We start from the raw sequence: 21,983 nt of genomic DNA, 5'->3' as shown, positions 1-21,983 counted from the left end.
ACGATCACATCTTCCAAAGAAATTTTATTTGTGGTAGACCAATAAAATACCGCTTACAAAATACAGGTGATGATGCTCAGCATGTACATTTGTACACAACTCTGTTAGAGGCATGACGGAAGTAAATTTTACATGGCGTATGGAGAGAGTCACAAGTCCATGCATACTTTGATACAATACGCATGTTCGGGTATGTTTTATGTGCAAACATTTACACAAACTCTTAAGAGGGTGTTAATCTGCTTGACTTCATTTTAGCCTTGATTTCTGCCGCTTAGGTATACATCTATGTGTCTAGCCACCTGCTTGGCCTTTCAACCTAGTCAACATGTTTTAATGTTGCTCTCCAAATATCTAGAGCAGGGGTGTCAAAGTCTTTCCTCGATGGCCACAATCCAGTCGGATTTTCAGGATTCCCCCAATGAATATGCATGATTTCTATTTGCATGCACTGCTTTCATTGTATGCTACTAGATCTCATGCATATTCATTGGGGAAATCCTGAAAATCTGACTGGATTGTGGCCCTCGATGAGGCACTTTGACACCCTTGATCTAGGGCAGGGGTGTCAAAGTCCCTCCTCGAGGGCCGCAATCCAGTCGGGTTTTCAGGATTTCCCCAATGAATATGCATGAGATCTATTAGCATACAATGAAAGCAACACATGCAAATAGATCTCATGCATATTCATTGGGGAAATCCTGAAAACCCGACTGGATTGCGGCCCTCGAGGAGGGACTTTGACACCCCTGATCTAGGGGAAAATAATGACTCCTTAGGGTTGATAATCAGTGGGATGTTCAAGTCATAACGATAATTGTATAAGCTATTCAAACAGTCTCCCAGAAGAGGTGGTGGAGACAGAGACTGTGTCTGAATTCAAGAAAGCGTGGGATAGTCATGTGGGATCTCTTAGAGAGAGGAAGAGATCTTGGTTACTGCAGATGGGCAGACTGGATGGACCATTTGGCCTTTACCTGCCATCATGTTTCTATTCTTAACCCACAGCTTGATCTTTGGACTAGTCATGTGCAACACTTCACTGCTACCTTCCTCAAACATATTTTGGTCACGGCAATCAACCCTAGAGTGGAGTTACCATCCATCCTTCTGCACGTCATCTGAATCTAATTTCACATCCCTCCTACTCAAACGTAGCAACTCAGCCCAAACTTGAACCAAAGAGCCGAGCCCAAAGACAAATATTGAATCTCCCCTTTTTCTCTATGACATCTTTTAACTGGCCACTCTTCAAACGTCTAGCTTAAGAGAAGAACTTGAATGCTCTTATGGTTCTTCCTTACTCTTGCCACCGACATGGAGATGACAAGAGACAAATCATTTTTTTAAAACTAAGTCAAAACTAATTTCCAAGGCAGCTTGGATTCAAACTAGTTAGAAATATTGAGCACACGTAGGGATGCATTTGCAAAGGATTTAAAATTCATTTTAAGGGAGGAAAACTAAAGATAGGCAATGCTTATGTCTTCTCAAATTAGAGTAAGGCCCGTTATGTTGCAATACAGAGGAAATGATGAAGAAGTCCTTCCTGTCAGAAGACCAGTTTCTAGAAGCACCAATGACTAGGGAACTGTTACAGACTAACTTCTATCCAACATGGTTCACTAATCTCGTAACCATAACTAATGAAGAGATTTCTCGCATTTTACAGCCTAACACATTCTTGCAACAGTTGGTGAGCACTTGAAGCTGACTTCCACATTTGTGTGCCATTGTGAAAATTCATACCGTTCACGCCTCACAAAACCTTAAATCTCTTTCTCTTTCTCCCCCTGGAAAAGAAAAGACACGAGATGAATCTGCACAGATTAATAAAAAAAAAAAAAAAGAAGAAAGCAAGGGAAAAGATAACTCCAGTTTTCACAAAAACATCACTCAGCTGTAATTGTGTTTATCAGCCTCAAACTCATCCTATGTTAAGTCCAACTTTGCCAGGCTCGTTTCTTTAAAGGTAAGCAGCTTTATTATTGATATGCAGAGATGAGAATTCCTATAATCATAGAGCAAACCACTTGCGTAAAATGTTAATGGAGTTCTGATTTAAAATAATTGTTGTCTTCATATTTCTTCTGCGAGTGTGTCTAAAATCTTGCACAGGCAAGGTGTTCAAACTCAGTCTCTCCATTCTATACAAAGTAGATTTGAGTTCAGAATCATGACCGCCAGCGCCTGCCCCCATCAGGATCTCTTTCTCGCTGTCGTTTTGCCAGGTGCGCTGCAGGGAAGGGGGAGGAGGCGGGGGTGGGCGGGTTTCAGCTATGTGGATTCTTGGTTAACGACTTTGCCTCCATTCATGGTCGGTGTCCCTGAGCTTTTCCTCGAACGGCCTTGCTTCTCTCCTATTTCATGCAGCGATGGCTCTCGGTACATGCACACTGCGCACAAAAAAAAGGTGAGAGATGTAAATACTTAAAAACACAGATACATACGATGGACCAGATTTATACGCGCGCCCTAATCGTGGATGCCTAGCGACACCTAACTAATCCCCCTCTCCCTTTTTTTACAAAACCATAGTGGGTTTTTAGTGCTGGCCGCAATGGTAAGAGCTCCGACGCTCATAGGAATTCCTATGAGCGTCGGGGCTGTTACCGCTGAGGCCAGAGCTAAAAACCATGCTATGGTTTTGTAAAAATGGGGGGAGGGGTAAATTCCATGCAAAACCCAAATTGATTTGACAAGCTTAATTAGCATGGTAATTCACCACACCATTGATCTTTAATTAAAAAAAAAATAATAATAATTAAAAACGAATTAATTAAAAGTTGAGCACAGAATTTCATGCAGCACCTAGGAACGCCTAAGTCAAGGCGTCTTCCAATACCTACTGATGTCTACCTGAAACGTAGCAGTGGTTAGGGACAGAGAAGAGGTATCTGAGATAGGCACCTGGCCTAATTTACCACGCCTAGCTCTAGAACAGTGGTTCCCAACCCTGTCCTGGAGGACCACCAGGCCAATCGGGTTTTCAGGCTAGCCCTAATGAATATGCATGAGAGCGATTTGCATATAATGGAAGTAACAGGCATGCAAATCTGCTCCATGCATGTTCATTAGAGTTATCCTGAAAACCCAATTGGCCCGGTGGTCCTCCAGGACAGAGTTGAGAACCACTACTCTAGAACATCTTGCAACCCCTAAGTCTGCGTAGGCACGGCTAGGCGTGATTCTATAAAGGATGCCTAGCAGTTCTTTGACAACCGCATGCACAGACACCTACATGTTAGGCAGGATTAGATGCCATTTATAGAATCTGGCCCAATAGGTACAGAAAAAAAACAGTGGCGTAGAAAGGGGGAGGGTCGAGGGGGGTGGTCTGCCCCAGGAGCTGTGTTGGGGGGGAGGCGCCGACACCCCTCCGCCCCGCCTCTTCCCGGTCCTCCCCTTCCCCCATACCTCTAGTGGAACTTGTCGTTCGCAGCGGTCAACAACATGCACTTAGGAAGTGACGTCAGGGGGAGAGTTGGTGGGGTCACTAGCCAGCACGCTGTTGACCTCTACGAGCAAGAACTTCCACTAGAAGGGGAACGGGAGAAGTACGGCAGGCGAGATCGGGGAAGAAGTGGGGGGGGGGGGTGTGAGGTGCGCGCGGCAGAAGGGTCAGGGGGTTGAGACGGGAGAGGGGACACCACCGCCCCAAGCACCTCTCACCCTTGCTATGCCACCCTCGCTACGGCTTTGCATATCATTCATGACTTTTGTGTTAATTTGGTTCACCAAGCACAAACAAAAGAAACCTGATTTACTTGAGCACTGGATCAGTCATTAACCTCTTTCATTACGAGGCATGAGCTCATTGTCAACATTTTTAAATAAGTGACTAAGTTTGGCAAATCTGATACATTGCATCAAAGTTCCTTCAGTTAAAAGGGGATTCAGTTAGGATATGACATTTCTTAGCATTTATCCACATTATCAGGAACATTCAAGAGGACAGAATAGGACTTTCAACATGGAACTTATGTATTAGCCTCCGAGTGGCCAACACATAACTTCCTTATCTGTAGAATTTCAAAAATTAAAGATTATATCAAGGCACTGAAACCAGGAAGTAGCCCAAGAGTATCTGTACAACCGTGGGCCAGGTAAGGGAATGGGGGACGTAGCATTAATAATTATTAAGATAATGCAATTTTCAGTTGCTGTGCAGATTGGTTTTCTCTTTAGCTTAGGCCACTGAAAATTGGGACCGATCCATAGTGTCAATACGGTCAGAGATCAATCTAAACCCCTTCCTTTTTTTTACTAAGCCATGGTGGAAGTTTCTACCGCAGCTCGGAGCGCAAAATGCTCTGAAACTGCTTCTATGCGCATAGAATTCCTATAAGCATCGGCGCATTTACTGCTCCGGGCAGTGGTAGAAACCTCTAGTGTGGCTTAGTAAAAGAACTCAGCCCAAATGTTCTGTTTTTAGTTTTAGGTTTTTTTTTTTACTTTAGTGAATACATGAATTAGATTACATGCTGGCACTGGCTGAAAATTGATCCCATGTCCCTGCCTAAATCAGGCGGTAAACCTTACCCCCCTCTTTTACGAACGTATAGCGCGGTTTTTAGCGCCGGCGGTAACTGCTCTGATGCTCTGCGTTCGTTAAAGAGAGGGTTAATGATTTATGGAACTTTCTCCTATGTGAGGAGTTCACAGGGACAAAAAAAAATCTTTCATTTCTTAATGCGCTTTTCTCATTTTGTTTCTATTTAACTCTCGCCCCCCTCCCCCCCTTTTACAAAACTATAGCACGGTTTTTAGCGCCGGCTGCGGCAGTAACAGCTTTGACGCTCATAGGAATTCTATGAAAGTCAGAGCTGTTACCACTGTGGCCGGTGGTTTTGTAAAAAGGGGGGTGTAATTCTTTTAGCGTTAATAGTTTCAGTGGAAGATAAAATGAACAAACAAAATGAAAATTCATTTGCTGTTTTATTTCGGAAATAAAGCAAAATATATTAGTTCTGTTTTCATGTCATTTCAAGTTGAACGCACACCTCTGTCTCACATCCAGAATTTAGGTACTTTCTGAAGTGTTTTGAAGCAGAAATGCTATAAAAATGAACCAATTTTGTAGGTTGTCAGCATAGTCCTAATATATTTTGCCCACTATCACACCTTTTATCACGCTGTTCAATAATTTATGGCAAGCAGATAAGCAATGCATGAGAAATTCAGTTCTTTTACATATGCATTTTCCATTCCTGGGCCGTTACCATCAACCTTCTCAGACTACAGGTTCTCATGAGAACAGAAGCCGGGAATTTCTGCTTCCTTGCAGATAAGACTTTTCACATTTTTCTAGCAGAGCTTTAAAAATGCTTTCCCTGGGTATTATGAGACAGGGAGAGATGATTCTGGAAGCTTTTCATTTTTCTGCATCCGCAGAACAATGCCCTGTCTTTCCATTTGCAAATCGTCAGAGAGTTCTCCAATTAGTTCTGCCGATGATATAAAAGCCACAATGGAACAGAATTGTGGGAAAGGGTACGGAAAATGAAAGGGGATTGGAATGAATTGGCTGGAGGTGGAACAGAAAGTCCAAATTCAGTTCAATTAAATCAGCGGTTTTCATGGCTTGGAAATCACGTGACTTGAAACCGTTTAAACGAGGAAATATCTAGAGGTGGTCATCTGATATACCAGTTATAGTCTAGCCCCCTCTTTTACTAAAGGTGTGCTAAGCTTTATAGCACGTGCATGTTATCCTATGGACGCGCTAGCAGTTAGCGGACATGTTGATTTGTAAAAGAGGGCCTAAGTGGTTTATATTCAGGTACTCAAACATTTTTACCTGTGTGTCCAGGTGGACAACTCTCTATCTAATGTACCTAGGGCAACAGGAGTTTAAGCGACTTGTTGTTTCCGTCAACTAGTTGACAGCTTTTTGGATTGGTGTGGGGGTTAATTGACTTGACCAGGGTCACAAGGAGCAGCCTGGGATTTGAACCCACAACCTCAGGGTGCTGAGGCTGTAGCTCTAATCACTGTGCCACACACTCCCGCAGGATAGGAAAAGACAACTGGGTAAACTAACAGCATGCTTGGTTGCGCAAACTGAGCTATTATCAATAGGAAAAAAAAGGGTAATATTGCCCTAATGGCATTAGTAAGATCCCACATTGAGTAATAGTGTTCAGTTCTGGAGGTCATATATTTGTAAGGCTACTCAGGGGATATGAGGCAGGTAATGACTGAACAGACAGAGGAATGGGGTGGGCCACTGGAGCCTTGACCCAACTGATATTTTGCCCATATAGCATCAGCAATTAGAAAGCTTGTGAATGAAGATAAGAGATTGGTCTGTTTGGCTCTTCCAATCAAAAAAATGTTCCACTGCCCTTAAGTGATATTAAAGATTTGCCTGGGATCCTTGGATGGGGGGAAAGGTGACCCAGATGGGGAGAGAGGGAGGTAGAGGATTGGGTAAAGGAAGAAAAGACTCATAATGGGGAGAAGGAAGACAATGAGGGGGGGGGGGGAAGATCAAGGGCAAGACAAGAGGAAGGAGATATATTGTAGGATGCTGGAACGGAAGAGGACAGAGATGGAGAGGACCAGCTATTAAATGCAAGACATAAAAAGGTTGAGAGAGAGCAAGATAGAGAGAAAGATCCTATGAGAGGTGGAGAGAAGGTCCTGAGCAAGGACTAGAAAGGGGGGGTGACAGAGGTCTCTAGACAGTGTGTGTGTATGGGGGGGGGGAAAGAGTTCAGGGAAATAACATACCAGGAATGGGATGAAGAATGGGAGCGAGAGCATAGTAAAAAGAGGAGGAAGTAGGGAAGTGAAGAGGATAATGAAAAGATAGAGAAGAGAACATTAAAATATCCACTCGAAAGGAATGAGACAAAGAAGGACAAGAAAGAGAACTGAAATAGAAAACAGAAAATCAAGCGCGAGATACTAGATAGATTAAAATGTTTATTGACTAACTCATCGATGTCCCGAGGACTGGATATGGCTCCCGCGTGGAATTTACCAGTCCAGAAGAACTCGTCTTTGTTAATTCTTTTGAATTCAAGGTACATGTGTCAGCTGTGAAGTCAAGGGAACCAGAAACCCCAAAAAATGTGGGGCCCAAGACCTCGCTAATGATGTTTTTTGACACTCAAACTCAGGGTGGTTTATTACCCAACCAGACGAAAGCCCTCACCCGGCTGACACACAAGTTTATTCCTAAGTGCTTCCTGGACGCACCTGGTAGCTGCAGACGATTTATTGTCCAATTTAAAAACAAGCTTGGAATCAGACTTCAGATCTAAATGGGGGACTCTAAGTGAGACAGCTTAATCTCCAAGCCAGTCTACAAATTATTATCTCAGGCTAAGGGACATGTTTTTCCCTGGCCTGGATAATAAACAAGCTGCCTTGAAGTTTGAGCAGGTGAGATCTCCTCAGTCACAACCCCCCTCCGTGGGATCTTTATTCATAGGTGTAACTACTTCTGCTGAAATGCGACAGTGTATGAAGATGTAGGACATGCCCAGTTTTGGGTGTCTTATTTTTATAGCTAAATATCACAACCAAAGGTCGTTCAAATGACTGGAAATAGAACATAAGAACATAAGCAGCGCCTCCGCTGGGTCAGACCAGAGGTCCATCGTGCCCAGCAGTCCGCACACGGTGGTAGACGGAGAGCTGCTGCTACTACCATGAATTATTTCTATAGCGCTACCAGACGTGCGCAGCACTGTACAGAGTCACAGAGGAAGAGCTTACAATCTAAACAGACAGGATGTCATGGATACCGTTAAGGGGAAGGGTTAATCAGCTGGCTGAGTTGGTGGGCAGTGGGGAGTACAGGACAATCAAGCCATTGTGACATCACTGATGAGGTTGGCTCTTATTGGTGGAATGACGCATTATGACATCAAAGGAGCAGGGTTAAGGATTGAAGACTGTATCAAAAAGGTGGGTTTTCAGTCTGCTTTTAAACAAGGGAAGGGACAAACCTGGGTTGTTTATTCCAGGCATAGGGAGCAGCTAGATGAAAAGAACGAAGTCTGGAATTGGCAGTAAAGGAGAAGGGTACAGCTAAGAGTGAGTTATCTGAGGAACGGAGTTCTCTGGGAGGTGTATAAGGAGAGAGAAGAGAGGAGAGGAGAGATATTGAGGGGCAGCAGAATGAACACACTTGTAGGCCAGCAATAGGAGTTTGAACTGTATACGATGGGGATAGGGAGCCAGTGAAGTGACTTAAGGAGAGCATAGCGAGGTTGGTAGAAGACGAGTCGCGCAGCAGAGTTTTGCAAAGATTGCAAGGGGGGAGAGGCGACACTGCGGGAGACCAGTTAGAAGTAGACTGCAGTAATGTAAGCCTGAGCTTGGACAAGGGTCCGGGTAGTTTGCTCAGAGAGGAAAGGGCGGATTTTGGCGATATTGAAGCGATCGAAGCGACAGGTCTTAGCAGCTTGTTGGATGTGCGTGGAAAATGAGAGGTCGGAATCGAAGACCACTCCAAGGTTGCGAGCAGAGGAGACTGGAACAATGACAGTGTTATTTACAGAGATGAAGCAAGGAGGAGGAGGAGCAGCTCAGTAGAATGAAAAAGCCCACGATCTCTGCAATAGTTTCTCAGGCTATAATAACATTGTTTCACTCTCGTAGCTGATAAATGGAACTGAATCAACATTATAAATCACAGCGGAGAAATAAAAAGCTCGAATTGTGAGCGCTGAAGTGTACGCATCGCAAGCCAAGAGAGAAAGAAGATGGAATAATCTAAACTGAACCACTGCAAGTCGTTTCTTTTTCACATCCTGTGAAGGGACAATTCACGGAATCAAACTGAGGAAATCACTAGCACCCCAAGACAAGAAAACTCATAGAAAGCAAAAGGAGAGCCAGGGCACGGTCCAATATGGGGCTCTGCAATTCGCATTAACAGACGGGTGATTTCAAAAGGACACCCAAGTCAGAATATCCCAAACAGACGCCCATCTCGCATGCGTTTCTGAACAGGAAGCAAGCCACGAGCTGGAAACAAGCAGTATGAGCATCCATCTCACAAAGTGAAATGTCCACGTTTAAAATGGGGGGGGGAAATGAGGGATAGAAACGCCTGTGTGGCAGCATTCTTTGAAAATGGCAACGCAGACATCTGGATCGAGCAGAGCGGGTCAATGCGGTAGACTGTAAGTCAAGGGACCCAAGTTCCAATCCCATTAGAAAACTCTCTATTCAACGGTGAGCCCTGCCAGACGTCCTGAAATGGGTTGAAATGGTTCGATGTGTTTTTTTGGCCAGTGCAAAAGTCTAGAACTCTGAACTGGATTCCTGATGTCTTCTGTAGTTCTTTGGGTTACGTTATGAGCGAACGAAGCAGTGGCCAAGTGGTTAGAGCCACAGCCTCAGCACCCTGAGGTTGTGGGTTCAAATCCCATACTGTTCTTTGTGGTGCTGGGCAAATCACTCAATTCTCCGTTGCTTCAGGTACTCGTAGATAAATTGTGAGTCCACCAGGACAGATAGGGAAAATGCTTGAGTATCTGATTAAAAACCACTTAGATAACTTGATAGGCGGTATATGCGTATGATGTTATGGCACTTCTTTTGATTTGTTTTTCTGGATATTTATACTCCAAATAGGACTCCTGATTGAGGTTAGGGCTCTTAAGCTTGGAAAAGATCGAAGTCTACAAAATCCTGAGTGGAGTAGAACGGGTATAAGTGTCTCGATTTTTCACTCCATCAAAAATTACAAAGACTAGGGGACACTCGATGAAGTTACAGAGTAATACTTTTAAAACCAGAGGATACAGTAAGAGCGGTTAACGTAGCTGGTTTTAAAAAAGGTTTGGACAAATTCCTGGAGGAAAAGTCTGTAAACTGCTGTTGAGACAGACATGGGAGAAGCCATTGCTTGCTGCTACTACTTGGGTTTTGGCCAGGTACTTGTGACTTGGATTGGCCTCTGTGAAGACGGGATACTGGGCTAGATGGACAAGTGGTCTGTTCCAGTAAGGCGATTCCTATGTTCTTAATTATGAGTTTCTCATGTCTTCCAGTTAAACAAAGATAATACCAAATTTCTGCTAATTGGTCAGTATTCTGATGTGTGGAATGATAAACATGTTATAACGCAGTTTAGAATTGAATCCATTTTGAAGATTCTGTGTGTTGTGCTAACCAGTTCATTAAGCAGATGCTTTTGTGAAGAAAACATTCAAGACTTTAGTGCAGGAAGAGGCGGTCGGAGCATACCGCGAGTGATTTCCTTCGCTCGCCGGCTCTCCAGCTGCCCTCTCCTATCTCCCCCCGCTAAAACCGTATTTGCGGTTTTTCAGCATTCAAGGGGGTTCCTGGAATGGAACCCCCACGAATATTGGGGGAGTACTGTATTTTGTTTTGACTGCCTATAAAAAATTGTCTCTGGGCTCCTTTGATTAAATGGCGCTAGAGGTTTTTTTAGTGCGGGCTGGCGAAAATAGAATTCCTATGAGCATTGAAGCATTTACCTCTCCGTTCCGCGTTAAAAACCTTTAGCGTCATTTAGTAAAACCCAGCGTCTATTACTGAAAAACAGTGGCTTAGTAAGGAGGGGGGAGAGCGAAGGCATGGTCCACCATGGGCGCTGTCTTGGTGGGGGCACCGGCACCTATCCCCCACTCTTCACTCGCCCTCCCACTACCGTGCACACGCAGCCGTTCCCTTCCCCCGTAGCTGCTTGTGCCAGTGTCAACTCTTCCTCTGACGTCACTTCCTGAACTCACACCTAGGAAGTGACGTCAGAGGAAGAGCTGACGCTGGGGTGAGCCAGGAATGTTAAAGAGCTACGGGGGAAAGGGAAGGGGCGTGTATTACAAACTTTGAAATCTCTATCTATTTATGATAAAACTGCTATTTTTGCACAGAACTTTATATATGACCTCATATAACTTTATTATTAACTAGTCTTATAGCCCGTTACATTAACGGGTGCTAGAATATATGTGTGTGTGTCTGTCTTTATTTCTTTTTTTCTCTCTCTCTCCTTAGCCGCTTTCCCTGTGTCCACCACCACCCCTTCACTGCTCCCCTTATCCAGCAGCAGCCCTTCTCCCTTTTTTTAATCTCTCCCCTGTCCAGCAGCACCTCTTTCCTGCCCCCCCTGTCCAGCAGTAGGCCTCCCTTCCTTTTTCTTCCCCCCCTAGCACCTCTTTCCTGCTCCCCCGTCAAACAGTAGCCCTCCCTTCCTTTTTATTCCCCCCATCTCTTCCCCTGTCCAGCAGCACCCCTTACCTCACGTGTGCCCTCCGCCGACAGCCACCGCGGCCTCACTTCCTTTTTCTCCCCCATCTCTTCCCCTGTCGAGCAGCACCCCTTACCTCGCGTGTGCCCTCCGCCGACAGCCGCGGCGGCCTGCAGGTGCCGACAGTCGCCGCGGCTTGCAGACTCCAAGAGCCGCCGCGGCCGACAGTCTCTGCGCCGCCTGAAGCCGACAAAACCCTAAGCCGCGCATGCGCACTCCTACCTGCGTGGACCTACAGTGCAGGGAAAACGGGAGCACGCAGGTAAGAGTGCGAATGCACAGCTTAGGGTTTTATTACATTAGACTTTGACATTCACAATAACTTTATTTATACAAAATTACAAAATCTATTGAAATTAAAAAAAAAAAAAATGACATCAATTATAGCACTTAATGAATTATTGCATTCACATAAAAAGGATGGAGGCGGACCAATGATTGAAACCATAATACTGCATTTGTCAATAGCCCTTGGCTGTTATGAGACAAAGCAATATGGTCTGAGGTTTTGCCTTCTTCCAATTATGATCTATCAGTGCAATTGAATTGACAAAGTTAATTTTTGTTTCATTCCACTTTTTTTTGTGTGTGTGTGTGTGTGTGTTTTTTTTGTGGAGTAGATAAGGAAGCCACATAAGGGAGAGAGAATGAATCTGCCATCATGAGTGTTAATACAGTGCAGAGCATTAAAATGGGAGGAACTGATCAGAAATGCTGTCTTCGGTGATTCGTGTATTAGCAGAACCCGTCAAGGGTGTCAATAGGTTTAGAAGAAGTCTCCCTACCTTCAATGGGTTTAGGAACAAAATGTGAGGAAGGTTTGGTTTTCTTAACACGATTCCCCTTCATAGTCTGCCCTTCTTTATTGAGTCCCAGGTACCATGCTCGCCCCGACACCTGCTGGCGGTACAGCGTGGAAGAATAAATGACGTAGTAGTTCTCAAACACCGACTCTTTGAACTTGCATTCAGGCGTAAAAATATCCTAAGGAGAAAAATGAATGACAAGTTAGTCAACCGGCATGTGAATTATCCTTATGTCCTCCTAACGAAAAAAAAAATGAAGGCGTCCAAAATGCTGAAATCACATGAAAAACCCCCACATGTCTTGCTTAATATAAGACTAAAGCAATTAGTTAGACTAGAGAAAGGGCCTTGCTCTTGACTAGAGAATGACACGGGGACAAATTTTTCCCCGTCCCCGCAGGAACTCAATTTCTCCGTCTTGTCTCCGTGAGTTTGGTCGCTATCCCTGCTCCATTCCTATAAGCCAGGGGTGTCCAATGTCGGTCCTCAAGGGCCGCAGTCCAGTCGGGTTTTCAGGATTTCCCCAATGAATATGCATGAGATCTATTTGCATACAATAAAAGCAGTGCATGCAAATAGATCTCATGCATATTCATTGGGGAAATCCTGAAAACCCGACTGGATTGCGGCCCTCGAGGAGGGACTTTGACACCCCTGAGTTAGAGAAAGGGCCTTGCTCTTGACTAGAGAATGACACGGGGACAAATTTTTCCCCGTCCCCGCGGGAACTCAATTTCTCCGTCTTGTCTCCGTGAGTTTGGTCGCTATCCCTGCTCCATTCCTATAAGCCAGGGGTGTCCAATGTCAGTCCTCGAGGGCCGCAGTCCAGTTGAGTTTTCAGGATTTCCCCAATGAATATGCATTGAAAGCAGTGCATGCAAATAGATCTCATGCATATTCATTGGGGAAATCCTGAAAACCCGACTGGACTCCGGCCCTCGAGGACCGACATTGGACACCCCTGCTATAAGCGCTGCCTTAACTGCACAAGCCTCAAACACTTACGATTTTAAAGTGTTCGAGGCCCGTGCAGAGGAGGACGGATCTTGCGGGAATGGGGCAGGGACAGGAAAAGAACTCGCCGGGACAGGAAAATGAGTTCCCGCAGGGACAGGGACAAAATTTGTCCCTGTGTCATTCTCTAATGTGGAGCCATGAAACTTACAAGATAGTCCACACTTTTCATTTCAGTGAGGCAAATGCATCTAGTAAATGGACACAAATAGAGGGAAACCAAGCCATTGTGACATCACCGATGAGGTTGGCTCTTAGGCATTGGTGGAATGAGGCATTATGACATCACAATAGGAGGGGCCGGGAAAGGTTCTCAGTCCAACCAAGAAGAGAATGATGTGGAGTAGAGAATGACACAGGGACAGATTTTTCCCCATCCCAGCAGGAACTCAATTTCCCCGTCCCGTCGAGTTTTGTCGCTGTCCCTGTCCCTGTCCCATTCCTGTAAGCTCTGCCTTAACCACACAAGCCTCGAACACTGCTTTGTGCAGATGAGGATGGAGCTTACGGGAATGGGGCAGGGGCAGGGACAGGAAAAGAACTCGCCAGGACGGGATGGGAAAATGAGTTCCCGCAGGGCTGGGGAAAAATTTCTCCCCGTGTCAATCTCTACTCTTGACAAACCATAGGAATCTTTCACTCAAATTATAGGAATGTGACAAGGGACTGAAGGGGAAGAAGTGGGGTTACCCCACCCCCTGTCCAACCCTCTAGTCTTTCAGGCCGCCTTTTCCCTGCCTCCTCCATCATTCCTCTCTTTCTTCCATCACTTATTCAGTTCTCTTTCACACCTGCCTTTCCATGCCACCTGCCTCTCTCTCGCCTCTTCTTCACCTTCTTCCAGCACCATAACCTCTTTCATCAACATCTTCTTCCTCAACCTGCACCTCCCCTCTCACCAAATGTTTGCTTTTGCAGCTTCCTGTTTCTGCCATTGTCCTTAGGTTCATATGTTCCTTGCTCACCCTCCAAATTCCTCTCTTTTCCCCTCCCACAGGCAGGGCTGGAGCAACCAGTAGGCAAGACTAGATGGTGGCCTGGGACATTAGCTTCTAAGGAGCATTTCCCATGTTGTTTCAAATAAAAGTGCGTCACTAGTCTCCATAGACACCAGCATTTCAAGCACAACAGAAATTATCACTCCCTGAACACAACGAATGAGCTTTGCTTAATATTGGGGACACCCACAGAGCTGGCTCCTATGTTACTGTCCAAAAGGGGTGAAACTATTTTGATAACTCTTAAGCTCCTGCACAACTTTCTTCACAGCAGACTCACCTAGCACATTCTGGAGCCGGCCAAAGTGCTTTTCGAGGGGGGGGAGGGGAGGAATACATAAAGTGTTGTCAGGATGACAGTAAATCTGAGGTGTAAGAGCTGCAGAGTCTGGCGGTGAGCCAACGGTGAAAAGGGAGCCAAGAGTGGCTGAGCAGTCATTAGACACCTCGTGTTTTCATAAGAGGATGTGCCTGGCGTTTTCTGGCGCTTTGTCCCGAGTCCTCCTTCCTCATCTCTCTCAAAGCTTTAACAATTCCCAAACGTATCTCTCGGAAGTTAATGCAGTGTAGAAACAGTTCAGGTAATGAGATGCTGGGAACTGATACGTGGGTGATATGGTAGAAAAACTATTTATCCAGATGAAATGGCTTGGCTGAAAATTGCCCTTCTCTGTCCGCATAAAATTATGCACCAGTTTTTCCAGTGGTTCCCCCAATGGCATCGCCTAGGTTAGGGAGTTAAACAGCATTCGGCCGGTAGTATGGTTAAAGCTTGATGCCGGCACTGAACCCGTAAATTCAACGCTGTATCGTTTCCGGCGATCGTCATTAAATTTCTGGTTTCATTTGTGGCTGTAGGGACTTACGGTCATTGGTCAAGCTGACATTCAGCACCAACTAGTTCCTAGTGGTCAGTGGCATAGCGAGGGGGTGGACTGTTAACTCCCACAGTCTTGGCGGGGTGCGCCAACACCTCTCCTCCTCACCGCCCACCCATCTCTCCAGAAATCTTCACCGGCAGCGAGCAGCATCTTCTATCTGCTGCTCACACCGGCCTCCGCTCTCCTTATGATGTCATTTCCTGTTCGCAAGAGTGAGAGCTGCGGCTGGCATGAGTAGCAGGTAGGAGATGCTTGCTGGCATGCGGTCAGGGCCTTCAGGGGATTTGACCCACCCACTAAAGGCCCTGAAGGCACTGCTCTGAATTTGATTGGTCGAGCAGGCAACAGGCAGATGCTGCCCAGCCAATCAAATTCAGAGCAGTACTGTCAGGGCCTTTAGAGGGGTTCAGAGAATCCCCAGCTCAAGAGCCTGACTTGCTTTTTTTTTTTTTTTTTTTATACAGTTTGACTGGTTGAGTAGGCTGTCTACTTAGGGTTAACAAAGGTCCAGATTTCCCTGGCCATGTCCTCCTTTAGAGGGCATGTCCGGGGGGTCAGAGGGCTTTTCAAAACCTGGCACTTTGTCCGGATTTTGAAAAGCTTGGAGCATATCACTGTCAGGCCGGAGCGCATCCCTGCATGCGCGGATGCCATGCCCTGATGTCGGGTGCTCCTGCCCAACAAGAGAAGGCAGCGTGGAGTGGGGCTGGGGCAAGGCTAGGGATTGGGGGTGGGACTGAGACGGGGATAGGTGGAACTGGGCGAGCCTAGGCCTACTCAACAAATCAAACTGCATCAAGCAAAACTTAAGAAATAAAAAAGCAGGGCTGTAGAGCTGCGGATTCAATTAATCTCCTGTAAGCCCTCACCGCACACCACGGGCCAGGCACCGATGCTAGCGGTTAAAGATAGGTCTGCTATTTGTGTGGCCTATTTTAACTGCTAAAATCAACGCTGTACACCCCCACCTGCCTCCTCCGCTCGGAAATGGAGAAACGCCTATGCATCCCCCCAGGAAGGTCCCTCCTGTCAGAAACCACCTGCAAACGCTCCTATAGCCACTTCATCCACCAACTCTGGAACCAACTCCCTCCGCAAATCAGATTACAGAACTCATCGATGACCTTCAGGAAAGTGGTAAAGACCCTCCTCTTTAAAATTACAACCGCAATCTACCCCTCACCCCCCTTAACCTCCCCCTCCCTTCTCCATTCTGAATCTCTACTTAAATTGCTGTATAGTCTTTGTATTGTCCAAATGTACTCCGCTGTGAATGTTTGATTGTAGGCCGTTCTGAGCTACTGGGAGGACAGGATAAAAATCGAAATAAATAAATATATCACACAATATAGCAGGGGTGTCCAATGTCGGTCCTCGAGGGCCGCAGTCCAGTCGGGTTTTCAGGATTTCCCCAATGAATATGCATGAGATCTATTAGCATACAATGAAAGCAGTGCATGCAAATAGACCTCATGTATATTCATTGGGGAAATCCTGAAAATCCGACTGGACTGCGGCCCTCGAGGACCGACATTGGACACCCCTGCAATATAGCCAGTAAGCTGCTATGTGCTCACCATGAATATTCAGCGGAGAAACCCAGTTGTTTCCCACTGAATATTCAGGGATAGCCAGCACTATGCAATTTAACCAGTCAGCAGCCGTTACTGACCAGTTAAAGTTAAACCATTTTGAATATCAGGGTCAAATGTACACAGGGGGTAGATTCAAGAAAGAGTACCAAAATGTAGGTGCCAGGACTCAGAAAAGCAATAGTTGTGGTTTCCTTTCCTGCAGTGCCATCTTCTAATCCAGGGGTAGGCAATTCCGGTCCTCGAGAGCCAGAGCCAGGTCAGGTTTTCAGGATATCCACAATGAATATGTATGAGATGGATTTGCATGCACTTTGAGATGCAAATCTATCTCATGCATATTTATCGTGGATATCCTGAAAACCTGACCTGGCTCTGGCTCTCGAGGACCGGAATTGCCTATCCCTGATCTAATCTATCCAGTAGTCTTATTTATTCATTCAGTTTTCTATACCGGGGCTGCCCAAGTCCGGTCCTCGAGATCTACTGGCAGGCCAGGTTTTCAGGATATCCACAATGAATATGCATGAGAGAGAGAGATTTGCCTGCACTGCCTTCTTGATATGCAAATCTCTCTCATGCAGGGGTCTCAAAGTCCTTCCTTGAGGGCCGCAATCCAGTTTTCAGGATTTCCCCAATGAATATGCAAGAGATCAATGTGCATGCACTGCTTTCAATGCATATTCATTGGGGAAATCCTGAAAACCCGATTGGATTACGGTCCTCAAGGAGGGACTTTGAGACTCCTGGATTAGAGTGTCTATATCAGGGATGGGCAACTCCGGTCCTCGAGGGCCGGAATCCAGTCGGGTTTTCAGGATTTCCCCAATGAATATGCATGAGATCGATGTGCATGCACTGCTTTCAATGCATATTCATTGGGGAAATCCTGAAAACCCGACTGGATTGCGGTCCTCAAGGAGGGACTTTGAGACCCCTGGATTAGAGTGTCTATATCAGGGATGGGCAACTCCAGTCCTCGAGGGCCGGAATCCAGTCGGGTTTTCAGGATTTCCCCAATGAATATGCATGAGATCGATGTGCATGCACTGCTTTCAATGCATATTCATTGGGGAAATCCTGAAAACCCGACTGGATTGCAGTCCTCAAGGAGGGACTTTGAGACCCCTGGATTAGAGTGTCTATATCAGGGATGGGCAACTCCGGTCCTCGAGGGCCGGAATCCAGTCGGGTTTTCAGGATTTCCCCAATGAATATGCATGAGATCGATGTGCATGCACTGCTTTCAATGCATATTCATTGGGGAAATCCTGAAAACCCGACTGGATTGCGGCCCTCAAGGAGGGACTTTGAGATCCCTTGGCTCTAATGAACACACCTACAGTTAGGCATTATTCCTGGAGGAAAGCACGCTATCCTGTAAACCGCGCCTAATTCTAACCACAGTTTATAGAAAAATACAGAGCATTTTTTTTCAGCACCAAGTTTTTAGGTGACAGAGAATTTACCTCCCTAATTGTGCAAGAGGTGTTACTGAAAATGCACAGTACCATGCAATGTAGTTCTTTGTGCGAGCATTTTTGTAAACTGGCTGTTTCCACTGTATTTTCCTGCAGCCGTTTACATATTTTATAAAAGGCTCTGCCGATTGCCTTTTTAAAAATACTGAGTAAACTGTCAATGCCCTGTTTTGCACATCCCTTTCTAGTGCAACCCAGACACCCTAAATGTATTTTGGTTGTTTACGTAAGACAATAGCTGGATTTGAAGACAATCTTACAACCCATCCAGGTGAAGATAATCCTCTGCGTTGTTGCAATGGAAAATTTTTCCATGCGAAGTTCGAAAATAAGGCAATTCAATAATTACTTCATGTAGAACATGCCATATAATATTTTGGAAATATTTCACAGGACAGTGAGAGGAAAATGCAGTTCTTTAAAGGTTGCTCAGCAAGTCCACTAGGGGAAAAAAAATGGGTTTCATTTCTCTCATCTAAAATCACTGCAGAGGTGCAGAATTTAAACGAGACACATCACGTGGGCAGCAGAAGCACTTCGGTGATAAAGCAGCATTTCAAACTCTCTGTAAGTCATGAGTCTGATATGTTAATTTATAACACCTTTATGGATCTTGCTGCAGTCAAGTAGAGGCGACACAAATTACATTCAGACGAATACAATCGCACACGCGCAGGGAAATGGTTTTTCTCAGGGCCACGCTGAGTTTGGAAACTTTGCATCATTGTGGCAGGGGGTGGCCTGACGGAGCTGATGACTTATGAATTGTGGTAGATTTTAGAGGGGGACTGTGAAATATCAGATTCCCATAAGAACTTAAGAATAGCCTTACTGAATCAAACCAATGGTCCATCAGGTCCAGTAGCCCGTTTTCACCGTGGCCAATCCAGGTCATTAGTACCTGGCCAAAACCCAAGGAGTAGCAACATTACATTATCTCAGAGTAAGCAAGATTCCGGAACCCCATAGAGTGCAACATTCCATATGGAATCCCCAAAGAGTAGCAACATTCCATTATCTCAGCATAAGCAAGATTCCGGAACCCCAAAGAGTAGCAACATTCCATGCTACCGATCCAGGGCAAGCAGTGGCTTCCCCTATGTCTTTCTCAATAACATACTATGGACTTTTCCTCCAGAAACTTGCTGTTCTACATTGAACTGGCTTTTGCCTTCTTATTTTATAGGGTACAACTGTGTTATTGCAAGACAACCAGAACCAGTATTGAATTCCTACAGATGCTAGAGGGGAAAGGGCAGAAATTATGGGGATCTTTGGGCATCCATAGTAGCTCTGTAGATAGGGTTACCAGATGTCCAGATCTCCTCGGACATGTCCTCCTTTTCGAGGAGTCTGGCCGTTTTTTCAAAACCCGGCACTTTGTCTGGGTTTTGTAAAGTTTCCGTGTGAAAATCGCGTCGGGAAGGGGCATCCGCCTATGCACGGATGGAACGCGGTGATGTCATGTGTGTATGTGTTATTCGTTGCATTGCGTCCGCGCATACATGGATGCTGTCTGGGAGGTGGGGCTGGGGGGTGAACAGGAGGAATAGGGCAGGACTGGGCGGGCCTGGGGGGGCATGGCATTGGTCCGGATTTCAGGAAAATCTGGTAACCCTGTCTGTAGCCCTAACTTTTTTTTGCTGCAGCAGTTGAGCCAGCGTTTTGAATGTTATGGGGGAGGGAGTTGGTCTTCCCCCCAAAAGCTCATCAGCCTGTGGGAATCCCCCTATTCAATCACTGCGGAGAAGCCTTCTTTGGTAGATTTTCCCCAGACCCTGCACTGCTGGAAATTCAAATTCATCCCTAGATGTAACATCGAAGATATGCATTTCATTTGAAAACAGCACAGCAGGACAGGCCAATCCGGTTGTACGAAGAGAGACTGAACAAATTGCAGCTCTACACTCTCGAGGAACGTAGGGAGAGGGGAGACATGATCGAAACATTTAAGTACCTCACGGGACGTGTCGAAGTGGAAGATGATATTTTCTTTCTCAAGGGACCCTCGGCCACAAGAGGGCACCCGCTCAAACTCAGGGGCGGAAAATTTCATGGCGACACCAGAAAGTATTTCTTCACAGAGAGAGTGGTTGATCATTGGAACAAGCTTCCAGTGTAGGTGATCGAGGCAGACAGCGTGCCAGACTTTAAGAATAAATGGGATACCCATGTGGGATCCCTACGAGGGTCATTAGGGCATAGACAGGGGGTGGGTAAGCAGAGTGGGCAGACTTGATGGGCAGGGGCCCTTTTCTGCCGTCATCTTCTATGTTTCTATGTTTCTATAATGAGAAAGTTCTATGACATCACAATGCAGGTGTAAAGAGCCTTAGCCTATAGGAAGAGGAGATGCAAATGTTAAGAGCCTTAGCCAATAGGGAGAGGAGGAGGGAGTGGCTGCTGCAGACACCAGAAAGTATTTCTTCACAGAGAGAGTGGTTGATCATTGGAACAAGCTTCAAGTGCAGGTGATCGAGGCAGACAGCGTGCCAGACTTTAAGAATAAATGGGATACCCATGTGGGATCCCTACGAGGGTCAAGATAAGGAAATTGGGTCATTAGGGCATAGACAGGGGGTGGGTAAGCAGAGTGGGCAGACTTGATGGGCTGTAGCCATTTTCTGCCATCATCTTCTATGTTTCTATGTTTATTAATAATATAAGTTTGTCTCAGTATTACAGATATACAGATGGGCACAATTGTTTTTATTAACCCATGTCTATAAAGCACAGGGAAGTCCTATCGATGTGCAAGAAATGCACATCGTGAATTACAAGTGCGCGTGGCTCTGCACTGCCGCTAATCTAGGAAGTCACGTGCTCAGATTCCAGGACATTTAACCTTCCCTATTCCAGGTGAATAGGGAATTCTGGAAGAATCTTTGCTAGATCTGTGATTTAGGTGGGGGATTGCAAGCGTCTGAGAGGAGTCAGACGTCAATAGGCAGACATCTGGCCTACATGAAGGCTGATTTGATACCAGGTCATCTAGTGTTCAGACATATGGGAGCAAATTCTCAAAAGCTCTCCGAAATGTAGGTGCCAGGAAGTAATGCACCAAGGGCTGGATTCTGTAAACAGCGCCCAGATCGGCTGGCACCTAGAAAAAAGGCGCTGGCTGTGTGTCAATCACGCTTAATGGCGCCCATCGAAAAAACGCGGGTGCCGATAATGCAGGCGAACGCATTAGGTGTGAGGGTGGTGGACTGTTGATCCACGATAGGGAGAGAGGGGGGCTGCTGGACTCATGAGGGGAGGGGGCTGATGACCCCCTAGGGGTGGGAAGGGAGGCAATTTGTGCCAGATCCTTTACTGCGGGGACAAGACCATTCACTGCTCTACGTGGCGGTGAATGGCCTTCCCCCCGTACCTGCAGCAAAGCAGTTGATTTTTTTCCCCGTTTCGGTGGGTTATCTGTGACTACCTACAGCTGGCCGTGGGTAACAGACACCGTGTTAATCTTTACTCCAGGGACAGAATAATTTCTGTCTATCGGAATATATAAGACACTTGCAAATGTGAAGGTACTATACAGGGTGGTTTTTTTTGTTCCTGGAGGGCTCTCAATTTAATTAAAAATAAAAAATAAAAATTCACAAACAGCTGAAGTGGGATTTGAACCTGGGTCCTCTGCTTCTTAGCCCACCACTCAATCCTCTAGGCTACCTCTTTGCTCTGCATAAAAACCTATCTGACCATTTTTTAATATAGATGTTCCTATGTTGCCACACAAGTATCTATATCCCTTGTTTCCCCTCCCCCCTTCATAATTTGGATTTCTCCGGACATGTTCTCCTTTTGAGGACATGTCTGGGGGTCCGGATGGCTTTTCAAAACCTGACACTATGTCCATGTTTTGAAAAGCCTCCTCTCAATTGCAGGCAGTGGGGGGCGGAGCTAGGGTGGGACTGGGGCAGAGATGGGCGGGCCTGGGGGAGTGGTTCTAGGGTGTCCAGATTTTAGAATCGT

General features: G+C 45.8%; 1 protein-coding gene across 4 annotated transcripts in view; it reads right to left on the bottom strand.

The window, feature by feature from the left end:
- Positions 1-701: 701 nt before the first annotated feature.
- The window catches only part of FGF12 (fibroblast growth factor 12), a 424,008-nt gene continuing 402,726 nt past the window's right edge, over positions 702-21,983 (bottom strand). For 2 of the 4 annotated variants that reach the window (XM_033959358.1, XM_033959357.1), the window contains exons 4-5: positions 12,025-12,223; positions 702-2,396 (exon numbers count right to left, since the gene is read on the bottom strand). In XM_033959358.1, the coding sequence (XP_033815249.1) occupies positions 2,278-2,396; positions 12,025-12,223 (318 nt within the window). In that variant the 3' untranslated portion in view covers positions 702-2,277. The remainder of the gene's footprint in view (positions 2,397-12,024; positions 12,224-21,983) is intronic. The other 2 variants (XM_033959359.1, XM_033959356.1) reach the window with 1 other exon arrangement.

Source organism: Geotrypetes seraphini, chromosome 9 (genome assembly GCF_902459505.1).
Source record: "Geotrypetes seraphini chromosome 9, aGeoSer1.1, whole genome shotgun sequence".
NCBI lineage: Eukaryota > Metazoa > Chordata > Amphibia > Gymnophiona > Dermophiidae > Geotrypetes > Geotrypetes seraphini.
This window is presented reverse-complemented; position numbering and strand designations above follow the sequence as displayed.